Raw genomic sequence first — 12845 nt, 5'->3', positions numbered from 1 at the left:
AGGTACTAACAGGTAAGAGATAAATGCACTCTCATTAAAACAGTTTGCTGGAGGAAAATTAAAATATAAAGATTTTAGTAACATTTTTAAACATAAGGTTGGTGGTGGTTGAACCTCCAATTGAGCATCTCCCAAGAAACCATCTCTAAGGCTAATAATGTAACTTCAATATATATATATATATATATATATATTACCATATTAATATTATTAAACGTGTTGGTCGAACCTAAAGAAGCTAACCAAGTAACCAACCCATGTCTTCAAGTATACACACTATGACTAGAACACGTAAATCCGTTAAGTCCCATCGTACTCAATATCGTCGAGTCAAAATCGATTGATTTGTTCCATCGACATGAAACATGCAAAAGCAACACAATGTGTAAATTAGCAAGGTTTAAAGTGAAAATAATAATATTGTTTAAATTCATGCTAATCGCTTCAAAAACTTCAAAGTTCAAACTATAGCTCAAAAAGTCCGGGGGGCAGTTTATGAGGACCTAAATAGGATTTTGGGCTTAAATATCGAAACAAATGATATGATGGTTGGCAGTTTCTCATAATTAAGGTCCAGTCCATTGAGATAATGGTTATGGCTATAACTTATAAGAAGTTGACCCATTTATGTATGCATTTCCAAGTTCCAAGTCCTCAATAGTCAATTGTCAACAAGCAAACAGGTAAGATGATTCAATGTAAAATTGTAAATTACACTATGCAATGATACATAAGACTGACTGGTTGGTAGGTTTGACACCACAAGATTTTATAGGCGTATTTATTAATAGGCCAGTGATAGTGATATCAATTCACTAACATTTTATACTCATCTACATAATAACTATTACTAAAAACAATTATATGTATATGATATATTAATTTATTTGTATTAGTTGCAAATAGATAAAAAAAAAAAAATGTTGTAGAGTTACCATTACTTTTATTTATACATAGTGTATTGTCAAACTTTATTTTTTATTTTTTTTATAATTGTTTAGTTTAATTTTTTAATTTCTTTATGTTAAATTATAAGCTTTTCATTTCAGTTATAAAAATAATTTTAAAAAATTAAATGGTCTTTACAAAATGTTTAATACACAATATATTTATTATTTATCTATACCTAAATTTATTCTTAATAAAACTGACATATTAACAAATCATATTACTCTGTTAAAATACAAACGACAAGCATTGTAACTTATACGTATAGTGTACATTGACAAACTTTCTTAGTTTTATAATTAGTTAATTATTTAATCTTCCAACTTAATTTGGTTAAATTATACATATATAGTTAATTTATTTTATACTCTTAGATTATTCATTATTTATAACTTAACTTATTCTTAATGAAATCAACATATAATGTAGTTTTTACATGTGACAACTATTGTAAATTTTTTTTTTGAGAAAAACTTACTTTTGCGTGTGGCTTTTTTAAGATTATTTACTGCTCGATCTTTTAACTATAATTAAACAAGACGGTGTGGTCATGAATATTGATGGAGGTAATTTGAAGAATAAAATTTAGGGGTAGAATGAAATGGGTGGTGGTACAATCAATGTAGTGGTAACATTTTCAAACCAAATGGCTACAGGGGATGTTGTGAATTTAATGCCCCATATTTGACTCGTGTCTCTTTGTAAATGGGTCACCATTGACGTACCTAAAGAATTAAGTCGTGGATCTTAAATAGAGTTTTTGATATTGGTTTTCGACTTTGATTTTCGTTTAAATATTGCACATGAATTGAATTCCTCTTGCAACTAATACGTGAAATAATGATTTTATGGAAACTTCTACTCTTAGAACGTACAAAAACTTACGAAAGATTAAACTTGGGATTTTTAAACTAAGTTTCGTTTGGTGTACAAAAAGTTTAGCGGTTTATATATGGACAGAATAATCTCATTGAAATAATGCCAATATTAATATATTTGAAAATTTTAGTTACAACTACTGAGTTAATTAAATACAATTTGAATGAAGAAGAGGTTTGTCGTACAAGTTTTTGCTAAAAATAGAGAAAGTAGTTCTGCTACAACTTTTTAGCATGGGAGCCCTTTTACTATTGGTTGTCACCGGCACATTACATAAAATGAAAAGATTTAGAATATAAATTGATTAAATATATATATATATATATATATAGATAGATAGATAGATAGTAAAGTTATTTTAAGAACCCTTTTATTTGCAAGAACCTTTGAAAACTTTTCAAATCAAGCCCAACCGATGACTTTTCTTTACATGAAAATTGTTTTTTGACTGTTTTCTGAATAACTTATGTGTAATTTTGAAGTTTATAATTGTGTGGAGACATGGATTATCATTTGTTATACAATTATGTGGAGATTTGGATTCTTGATCACATGTGCACGAATATTGCTATGATCATATGTATACAAGTCGATCACATGTGATCATAGCAATATTCGTGCTTAAAGTCTCAAGTTTGCAACGATCAAAACAAATTAAGCAAGATATATAAGATAAGAAAGTAAACACGTTTAACTATATGTATATATTAATTAAACAGTGAATACATGGTTGGTTTACAAAGAAGAAAAAGAAAATACTTGTTAAGTTTTTGACACACAAAAACTTAAATGTTCTACAATAATAAGGAACACACAAAGTGACAATTGCAGAACTACACCAACAAGAGTTGCGGCTAGGTCAAGTGATTCTTTATATAGGCAGAAATGGGAATCACATGACAACCCAATAGATGTTGACACCTCAAGGTTGTCAACCATCTATTGGCGGATCTCTCAGATCTGCAGGGCTCTCTGTCTTCATCTTGTTTGTTTCCAAATCCGGTATGAAAGAGAAAGACCCAGGTACCGTTTTGGTACATGATCACATGTCTTCAATCTTCTTGATCAACATGTGTCTTGGGACCAATATTCTTATCTTCATTTTCCCGCTAATTTCTGACTTACAAAAACTAGGCAATGAGTCATCGAACTTATCTTTAACTTGAAGATAATATTGATCGCTGAGAGATCGCTGACAAAGCCACTCGCTGAGGACTCGCTGAAGAAGAGACTTGCTGAGTCTCTCAGCGAATCCATAACTCAACACGTGCACATGTGATCAAGAATCCAAATCTCCACATAATTGTATAACGGATGATAATCCATGCCTCCACACAATTATAAACTTCAAAATTACACATAAGTTATTCGGAAAACAATCAAAAAAAAATTTTCATGTAAAGAATAATAATCGGTTGGGCTTTATTTGAAAAGTTCTCAAAGGTTCTCGCAAAAAAAAAAAATTCTCAAAATAACTTTACCATATATATATATATATATTGTTTATTTTATAATTAGTGGGTTCCTAAATCAGATACCTAAGTTTAACCAAAATTGATATTATCTTTGAGAAGTTAACTGTGTGTATTTCTCTCTAATCTTCATCTTAATTCAAAATTCATACACACTTGAGCAGTTGAATAAGATTAATTTACTTTGAAATTAATTAGAAATTGATGGCAACGTACCTTTGGGGAGGAAACCATTTTTGTTCCAAAAGTTTGATAAATTTGAAAGGGTCATTCATTTTGGAAAGTTTGTTTTAAGAAAGTTGAAAGTGAATAATCCATCCACGTCGGGTGATTTCTCACCACTACAATTCCATATAGCTTTTTTGATTTCTGGAGAGTGAGAAGAGATTACCTTATATAGTTGTGTCTTTAGTGAAAAAACTTTTTGAAATTAGTCTTTATTTTTTTAAAAAAAAAACTATGTGGAGATGTTTAAATTAATGAATAAAGAAGGGGTATTTTACAATTTTTGATATAGTTTGGAGTTATAATATGAAGTTTCGAGAGGGGGTTCTTCTTTTATACCAAAATTTTTCCAAATTAAACATATTTTAAGGTGTGTTTGTCAAAATAGTTTTTGATAAAAAAGTTTTACGAAACTAGTAAACCCGGTATTCGAAAAATTAGACTCATGACTTATAGTCCAATCTGGCATTCGGAAAACCAGACTCATAACTTCAAATTTGAGTCCGGTAATCCGAAACCCGGACTCGAAGATTTTGCAGGTGGTCGGGCGGGTTGCAAGTTTTGTGACAAGAGGTGTAGGCTTTTGTTCAGAGAAACAGTCTACATGGGTGCTTTGCTCGAGACCGGTGTACCAAAAAACCGGACTCACACTAGCTGACAAAATTGCATGCACGCATTCAACATTTCAAAAGTTTATATACATGCAAATTTTTAGAAGTTACATACGCAAACATTGAGCAAAATTCAATCAAACTCTCAAATATTTATTATCCATCATCATTGAGCAAAATTTAATCTTTCTCTCAAACATTGAGCAAAATTCAATCGTTCTCTCAAATATTTATTACATACGGGTGGGGTTCGATAGATTCAATATATGTATTCTGTTTTATTTTTTTTAATAAAAAAATATCAGTTGTCAATAATATGTTTTTATTATATATTTTTATTAATAACAACTAAAAATTATACATCAAAATAATACATACATCAAAATGACATATTAATAATTTAACACAAAATATACATATTATTAATCTAACGAAACCGTCTTTAGCTAGTAATTTATAGAATGTCGCATAGTCAATCTTCTTGTTTTCTCAAGTTCAGTAGTTATTTCATCGATGCTTGGTAATGTAGACTCAAGATATTCGTTATGCATTTCTTCACATGGGATTGTTCTGTTACCAATTATCTTTATTTCTTTTATTTTCTTCTAATCTTTGACATTCCTTTGTTCCATTATAAGCTTACAGTCATTTATTTTGAAGTAAAGTTCATACCCGTTGTCTATATCTTCTTTACATTGCGTTTTCAATGCATGAAATGTTATCATAGGAGGTGATGATGGGTCGGATGATGAAGAAGAAGCCATAATATGATATCCAAGTATGTATACTGCAAATCGATGGGTTATATATAATCTATAAACCTGGTTAATTAGTATATATAGGAAAATAGAGTCCGGGTTCGGAACCCCAGTCTCGTGTATCGAGCTAGCCAATGACCACTGTTCAACCGTCAAGTCGTATGCCATCTTGTCACATCACAGTGAGTCCGGGTTTTGGTATACCGGACTGATCAAAATTCAAAATTTGAGTCCGATTTTGCAATAACCGCATTTGACCACTTTTAACGACTCCGGTTTTTCGAATACCGGATTTACTAGTTTCATAAAAAAAAGGGCACTATTACTTGCACCCCTCCCTTCAACGAAAGCATAGCTCTTGGACCATGTCACATCCCACCTTAGGCGGAATCGTAGGATATGACAAAAATATATGGTATAGCACATGAAATTTGTAATAGAGTTATACTAAATGAAATCCAAACAAATGTAATTACCACAAGCGGGATATGTCTAGGAAACACGCCTCAAATAGCAAAAGATGTAACAAATAGCAAATAGAGTTCAATGATTAAATGCAACTAGGAGTCCATGAAGGATCATCTTTATTAGTCTTCCTAAAGTCCTTATGCTCAATCTCCTTAAGCATTGTTATTACCTGAAAATGAATGCTCGAAAATGTCAACATAATGTTGGTGAGTTCGTAGGTTTAAAGGAATACAAATGAGTTTGTTGTGCATGATATATGAGGTTTGGACAATAGTGTAAATATAAACATGTAGTAGGATGTATGCATACCAAATACCGATCAATGCCATCATAGTTTTCCAACAATACAAACTCATCACTGCTTGCCAACAACACAATCACATCACTACTTGCCAACATCTCAATCACACACTGTAATACCAACAACTACCAGCTGGAGTATATAGTTGGTCGATAGATTTCAAATAGTCTTCAATAGATATCAACAGACATCTATTGCATCATAGAATCAACACAAACAAGCTAGCATACACATTTCATAATTACACGTATTTGTCCAAGAAAACAAACAAGTTTTGGCACAACTAGTAAAGAAATAAAAAGTGTTTTGAGCATCATTTTCCCCCAAATAAATAAAATAAAAAGGGGCCACGAAGTTCACCTCACAAGCAAGTGGTTGTGCAAAGTCCAACGAGATCACTAGAATCTACATACATATATATGAACAAGTTACAATTATGGACATGGTCAATAACCGTCCATTGTAACCCGTATTTGATGAAATACACATATGGATTCTCTAAGAGTTTTAATAAAATGATTTGTCATGTTTTATTAAGTTATAAATCATATAACTTAATATAAAGTATTTGTTTTGATGATTTATGATTAAATTTTACAAACTCATATTCACTGGAATTTTTGGTAACTTTATCAATTTTTATTCTGGATCACCCGACCTAAACAAGACCTTAAACTTTTAACACTGTAACTTTTATGTGTTAGATACTTACATGAATTTTTACAGAATTTATTTTGTACTTTAACATTTTTTAAAAATTCGATAATTACAGAATAGTCAGAAAATTCACTGTTTGCGCGCAGAAAAGTTTTATAAAAGTTAAGGGCCTTCAAAGCTTCAAAAAAATCCAAATTTTTTATTGTACACTTTTAACATCTTAAAAATATTTCTGGAAAAAAAATAATTTTGCAGTTCATAAAATCGACTAAGATATGACTATTTGAAGTCGACCTAAATCTGTTCGGAAAACTTAGCTTTGCGCAGTTTTGTTATAAAATTCGTTTGACAACCTTAAACTTCATATTTTGACACGAAACCACTTTCACCAGAAAGTAGACTTCCTGAAATTAATTTTAGACTCCAAAAACGTGAGTTAACCATCTTCCATGACTAAGATACGACCTTTCAAAGTTAACAAACCGAATCTGTCCAGATTCTGAAATAACTCAAACTTACTGTTTTAAATCTTTCCAACACCTATTTACATCTGTTATTATGATTTTCATGTCTTCATAATTGAATTTCTTTAATTACATTAATTATTATGATACAATAAATACGTAGAGTTTTAACATTAATATGATTTATACTTCAAGCTTTTAATTTAACCCTAAAAAACCCTTTAATTCATTATTATAAATTTTCCATAATATATATCCATAATATATATTTACCCCAATATTGATGATCACTCCTTAGATACGAAAATCCAAGAGATCTTTAGGATTAATACTTTTGTTAAAATAGATTATGAAACTTTGATTCTTGGGGTGGCATGTAGATCGACGACAGCATCAACAAGGGAAAATTTGGTTTAGGTTTTTGTAACTAAAAATGTGTATATATATTTGTAGAGAGAAGTATTTGAGTTGGTTTAAAATTAAGATCAATAATTTATTAAAGACAAGAGTTCTAATTAAGTTATAATTCTTGTTGACCGTAAATCACAATTGGGTGTTGACCGTACATTGTTATAATTTAAATGTTACTTTTTCTTCAATTATAAATAATGATATATTATAGTTAATTATTATTATATATATACTTATAAATATTATGACTAAAACTCATCCGCACTATATGCTTTGACATACCACTAAATGGTGTATGGAAATTTATGAATATCCAGAAATGAATATGACATATAACTATATGTGTAGATTTCAACGGGAACAATTATAATCGTGTTAGTTTAAGAAGATATAGTGACTAAATCCTAAACTAATCCAAGTAATAGAAGTCACATATTGGAATGACCACAACGTCTCTATGCTTGTTATACTATGTAGGCACAATGACTAGTCAAAAAAAAATTAGAAATCCAAGTTAGAGACTATTATAAACTATATGTTTTGGTGACGGGTGTCACAGACCACCTCTGAACTAAGCCATTGCTATCATCATCATCTTCTTTTGGCTTCTTTTTGTGAAATAAAACTTGTCTGATTGCCTCCTTTCATCATCTCTTTAAAAGATTGTACATGGTGCTTGTATATATGTATCATTTTTACTAAATGAGTTGTACCCATCTGAGTTGCTTTTTGATGATGATGATGATGAGGAGGAAAGCCGCAGAGGAGCAGCAGCAGATGAAGAAAATAACTTGTCGGAAAAATTTGAATGTTCGCCGGAAAAATTCGAAACGAGATTTCTTCTTCGATTCATCGAGTTAAGACTCAAAACCAACACCAAAATGCTCAGATTCTCAATCCGCACAAACCCTAACTAAAATCAAGTCCTATCTATGTTCGCCGGAAAACTCCAGATCTCGCCGGAAACAGTAACTACCGTCAAAACTTGGCTAATCGAAACATTGAAACCAGCAAAATGATCAGAATATTACCACGAACAAAACCTCATGTTTTTCAGATCGATTTGATGTAAAATGACGATAAAATTGAAGAGAGAAGTTACACAAAAGCTTTTTTTTAATTTTAATTTATTTTAATAATGGACAGTATCATTGCTGTTAGTCTGTTACCGTGATGTTGTTGTTGTAAAAAGCAATACCACTCTAAACATAAAAAGACAACATTTTAATTAAAAAAAGGGGGACCAATCTATAGGGGTGCTGATATGATAAAACAAACAAAATTACCAAAAACTATTTTGACAAAACATACACTAAATTATGTGCATTTTCAAAAAAATTTCTCTTTTATATATATAGGAGTACAGAATATGACAAGTCATCTAATTAATATTCGTATTAAACTTATTGTACTGTAGGAACCTTGTACAGTCGGAGGTGATATATTGATACCACACAACTAAGTTAATAAATTCATCACCAAAAACAAAATTTATAACATGTTGTAAATCATAATTGTGCTAAATTTATCAAGTTATGTGTTATCAACATCACGTCCTTTTGACAATATCATTTTTTACCTCTAATATATATATATATATATAATGCGTCAGCCATCTGCAAATTAAGATTCGTCCTTTCCTTTAGGATATGTTGGTCCCGTCATCTTGGGTGGTCGGTAGATCCATACAAATGAGATGTGCATATATATATAGACCATTTCATATATAGTTTAGACTTGTTCAATTATATATATGTAGTGCGTCCTTTTAAATTCCTTTATATATGGTCGTCATGCAACATGTATGTTTTACTAAACTTCCTTAACTCAATGTCATGCAACCATCAAAATTGTATACATATATATATTGCGTAACGTAATGTACTGTTTATAAATTCACAACTTCAGTTCATCTTCTAGTAATTTAATTAATTATTGAAAACCAGCCAATTCAACATGAGCGCACTACACTTCATTGTTTTCGCTATTTCGTTTTTAATTAATGTATCAGGTTGTTTTTCTTTCTACTCTAACTTTGCATTCGGGGACTCCATCGTCGATGCTGGAAACAATAATTACTTGCCAAGCCTCTCCAAGGCCGACTACTCACCTTATGGCATCGACTTCACGCCATCTGGTGGAAAGCCCACCGGAAGATACACAAACGGGTTCACCATTGTTGACATAGTTGGTATGAAGTACTTCCATTAATTCGATCGGTCTTGCCCCTTTCTAAATTTTTTTATTTTTAATGCAACGTACAAACTCGATCTATAAATTCAATATCATGATATTTCTCAGCACAAGCGTTAGGAGCCAAGGCACTACCGTTACCATCTCTATTCAACAACGCAACATCTAACGCGATGCACGGTGGAATAAATTATGCATCTGGAGCTTCTGGAATACTGGAGGCAACTGGTACCCTATTTGTATGTGATTTTATTTACTCTATATGATAACAGCTAAGATTCTTAATTAATTGTTTATCTTCTTCTAATTAATACTTCATCCATTATCCGTCCAATTAGAAGTGTTTTAATTTGGATTTTCAAATTAAGTCTTTATTTTCTAAATTTGATCAGCTTGATTATTTATGTTCGTGTTATTTAATACTTGATGAGATCGAGTTACATGAATTGATTAAATTTTTGATATATTTTCACTGTTAAAATCTGCATCAAGTATTATACAAGACAAAAAACTATATATATTTATAGTCAAATTAAGTTTAAAAACAATGACTTTGAATATTTAAAATATGACGAGATACTAATTAAATAACACAGTTGTTCCGTGAATAAAAAAAAAAAGTACTTGCGGTTAACTTGTGCAGGTTGCGCGAATTCCATTAGGAAAACAAATTGACCGTTTTAAGCAGACCAGGGCTGAAATGGTTAAACAGATGGGGGAACATGGCGTACAACATCTTTTTAGGAAGGCAATCTTCTCGGTCACGACGGGATCAAATGATATTATAACCTACTACTTGCCAAATCTTCCCTTCGTTGGCAACTACGCTGTTTCCCCTACGACTTTACAAGACCTCATGGTCTCTAATATGACTTCACATCTCAAGGTATACCTACCTAGCTATTTCATATGATGCCCTTATATATTTTGTGTACGAATAGACTTGGCAATTGCGACACATATATACTTACAATAAGTCGATTCATTTGTTGATTTATAATAATTTGGATTGATATATATACTTTACTTGTGTAAAAGCGGTTGCATGAACTAGGGGCTCGAAAGATTGTGGTAGTAGACATAGGACCCCTTGGTTGCATACCCTTTGTTCGCGCTATACACCTTCTACAAATGGGAACCTGCCATGAAGAAATGAACATGCTAATCCGCGGATACAATCAAAAGCTACGTTTGGCCGTACAACGCTTAAATCAAGAGATCGGCCCTCGTTCTGTTTTCGTGTATGCAAATTCCTATGATGTCATAAATGGGATGCTACAAAATTATCGTGACTATGGTACTTAATCACCCTAATATTCAACTTTATATATAAGTTAATAATAATCAAGCTTTTGTTTTGTTATGTTTATTTGTTAAAAGTTGGTTATAAATGTACATGTAGGATTTGAAAATGTGATGGATCCTTGCTGTGGAGTATCCTTTCCTCCATTTTTTTGCTTCCGCGTTGGAGATGTAAGTGAGATTAGCTCAAATATTTGCGAAGATCGATCAAAGCATCTATTTTGGGACTCGTATCACCCGGGACAAGCAGCAAATTTTATCATAGCTCAACATATGTTAAATGGCAATGAAAGCATATGTTATCCTATGAACGTTCGCCAACTTCATAAATACAAGCTTCCTCAATGAATTTTCGAAGATAGATTCATAAAGACAAGCTAGCTAGGCTAATTAATCAATCAATCAATTAAGATTTGTATTATCGTAGTGTGTAGTTTTATGTGGTTGTTATTAGATCATTAAGTGTGTTTGTAAGTTAATCTGTGGTTTGCTTGACTAATTAGGGAGATGTTTAATGTAGTAGTACTACTAATAGGAGTTTGCTAACTCGATGGTGATATTAGAGTATGATTTGTGTAGTAATAGTATTTAAAACTTGAAGGAATGGTCTTTTTATGCTCTAATTAATTAGTCTTTGGTATACAAATCCTTCTTTTTATGTACTAGTAATTTGTTTAATTGACAAATCATTTGTGTAATCCATTTTCTTTCTCGAGTTCTTCGTTCTAAGTCAAGCTTTCGTTTCACCTAAACAGAACACGTACACACTCATAAAATTAATCCATCGAATTTGATCAGATTTCACCTAAATGCGTACTGTTAAAGTTTTGTCGTTATCTTAAAATAAAATTATAAAAAAAGGACAACTAATGAATACTTATATACAAATTCCACAAAGAGTCAAAGTCAACTTTTTGCCAATATTACGTGTAAATAGTTAAGTGTCGCATTGTATATCATCTTTACTTAATTAGTTAATTTGAGTAAGACGTACTCTTTTGTCGTTCTCACGTATTTACCCGTGCGGAATCGGGAATACCCTCTACACTGTCAGCGAATTGAAATTCAAGACTACTAAAATAAATGTTATCGCAACTTCAAGCTTGAATCAATAGAAAATGGCCCAACTAATTGAGAGATAGTATCATAATTTGTACATTTATCTTAAAATTCAACAGGTACATGAATCATGTTTTTCTTGTTTAAGTTATTCGTGGATGACACATCCGTCATTTCAACTTGGATGTAGCGGCCTAGTCGGGTTGGCCATTTCCCTGGTCACGTCAAAACATTTGCAATAGACATGATTTGAACCTCTTTAGGATAAAATGTTACTTCTTGTCACTACATTAGCTTGGGGTGGTTGTTTATCCCTAAAAATCAAATAGTCGGAAATTAAACGGATACATTACAGAGTACAAATTTCATTTTACAAAATAAAAACATTGGCGTTCATAATATTAGCAACGTTTGGGAAGAAAAGAAAAAAGACAGACCAAGACAATCGGTCCATTGGGCCAGAGTATATTGCACGAGCTTAATTAGTTCTGATTTTTAAGTCAATTTATTTATATCCATTTTCATGGTCCTATAAATTTACATTATTATGTCAACGAAGAATGGTCATTTAAGTGACGACGACGCGAAAGGAAATAAAGATAAAAAAAAGTAAGTAACTCCCAATGCCGTCTTCCACGGATTTTGGGTCTCAAAACCGTCTTCGACGGTGTATGGGGGAGGTTGATATGTAGACAGCCTTACCCCTACCAAAGGTAGAGAGACTGCTTCCAGGTTCTATCATAGGTAGAAAATGACCTCCATCCTTGCTGGGCATGAGGATCAAACCCATGAACTCTGTTTCCAGAGACATGAGCTCCAACCATTGATCCAACCCAGTTTGTTTTTAAAGGAAATAAAGATAAAAGATACATAAATAGAAATGGGAAATTTAAATAGGTAGTGGTGGTGATAATTATCAGAGAATGGAAATGAAATTGACAGTTAGGAAAGATTTATTCGAAAGAGGTAGTTCCTATAAATGCCACAAGTTGTTGCAACTACAACTCTGCAACCAAGTAAATGGTCTCAACAAGAGACTGAAATCTTCCAAATTGGTCTAATTGTCTAAATGCCCCCCAAAAAAAAAGAAATACATA

General features: G+C 31.7%; 1 protein-coding gene across 1 annotated transcript; it reads left to right on the top strand.

Annotated features, from left to right (window-relative positions):
* Positions 1-9150: 9150 nt before the first annotated feature.
* On the top strand, positions 9151-11312 carry LOC122593976 (GDSL esterase/lipase At5g41890). The gene is made up of 5 exons (XM_043766453.1): positions 9151-9385; positions 9496-9626; positions 10031-10273; positions 10426-10684; positions 10790-11312. Exons 1-5 carry the CDS (start codon positions 9151-9153, stop codon positions 11035-11037), a joined length of 1116 nt encoding a protein of 371 aa, XP_043622388.1. The 3' UTR covers positions 11038-11312.
* The last annotated feature ends 1533 nt before the right edge of the window (positions 11313-12845 follow it).

Source organism: Erigeron canadensis, chromosome 1 (genome assembly GCF_010389155.1).
Source record: "Erigeron canadensis isolate Cc75 chromosome 1, C_canadensis_v1, whole genome shotgun sequence".
Taxonomy (NCBI): Eukaryota; Viridiplantae; Streptophyta; class Magnoliopsida; order Asterales; family Asteraceae; genus Erigeron; species Erigeron canadensis.
Note: the sequence above shows the minus strand (reverse complement) of the source record. Positions and strands in the feature narration are given on the sequence as shown.

Coding starts and splice junctions, on each gene's coding strand:
- LOC122593976 (XM_043766453.1), top strand. CDS start 9,151: ATGAGCGCACTACACTTCATTGTTTTCGCTATTTCGTTTTTAATTAAT. Junction 9,386..9,495: donor CACCATTGTTGACATAGTTG/GTATGAAGTACT, acceptor GATATTTCTCAG/CACAAGCGTTAGGAGCCAAG. Junction 9,627..10,030: donor AGGCAACTGGTACCCTATTT/GTATGTGATTTT, acceptor TAACTTGTGCAG/GTTGCGCGAATTCCATTAGG.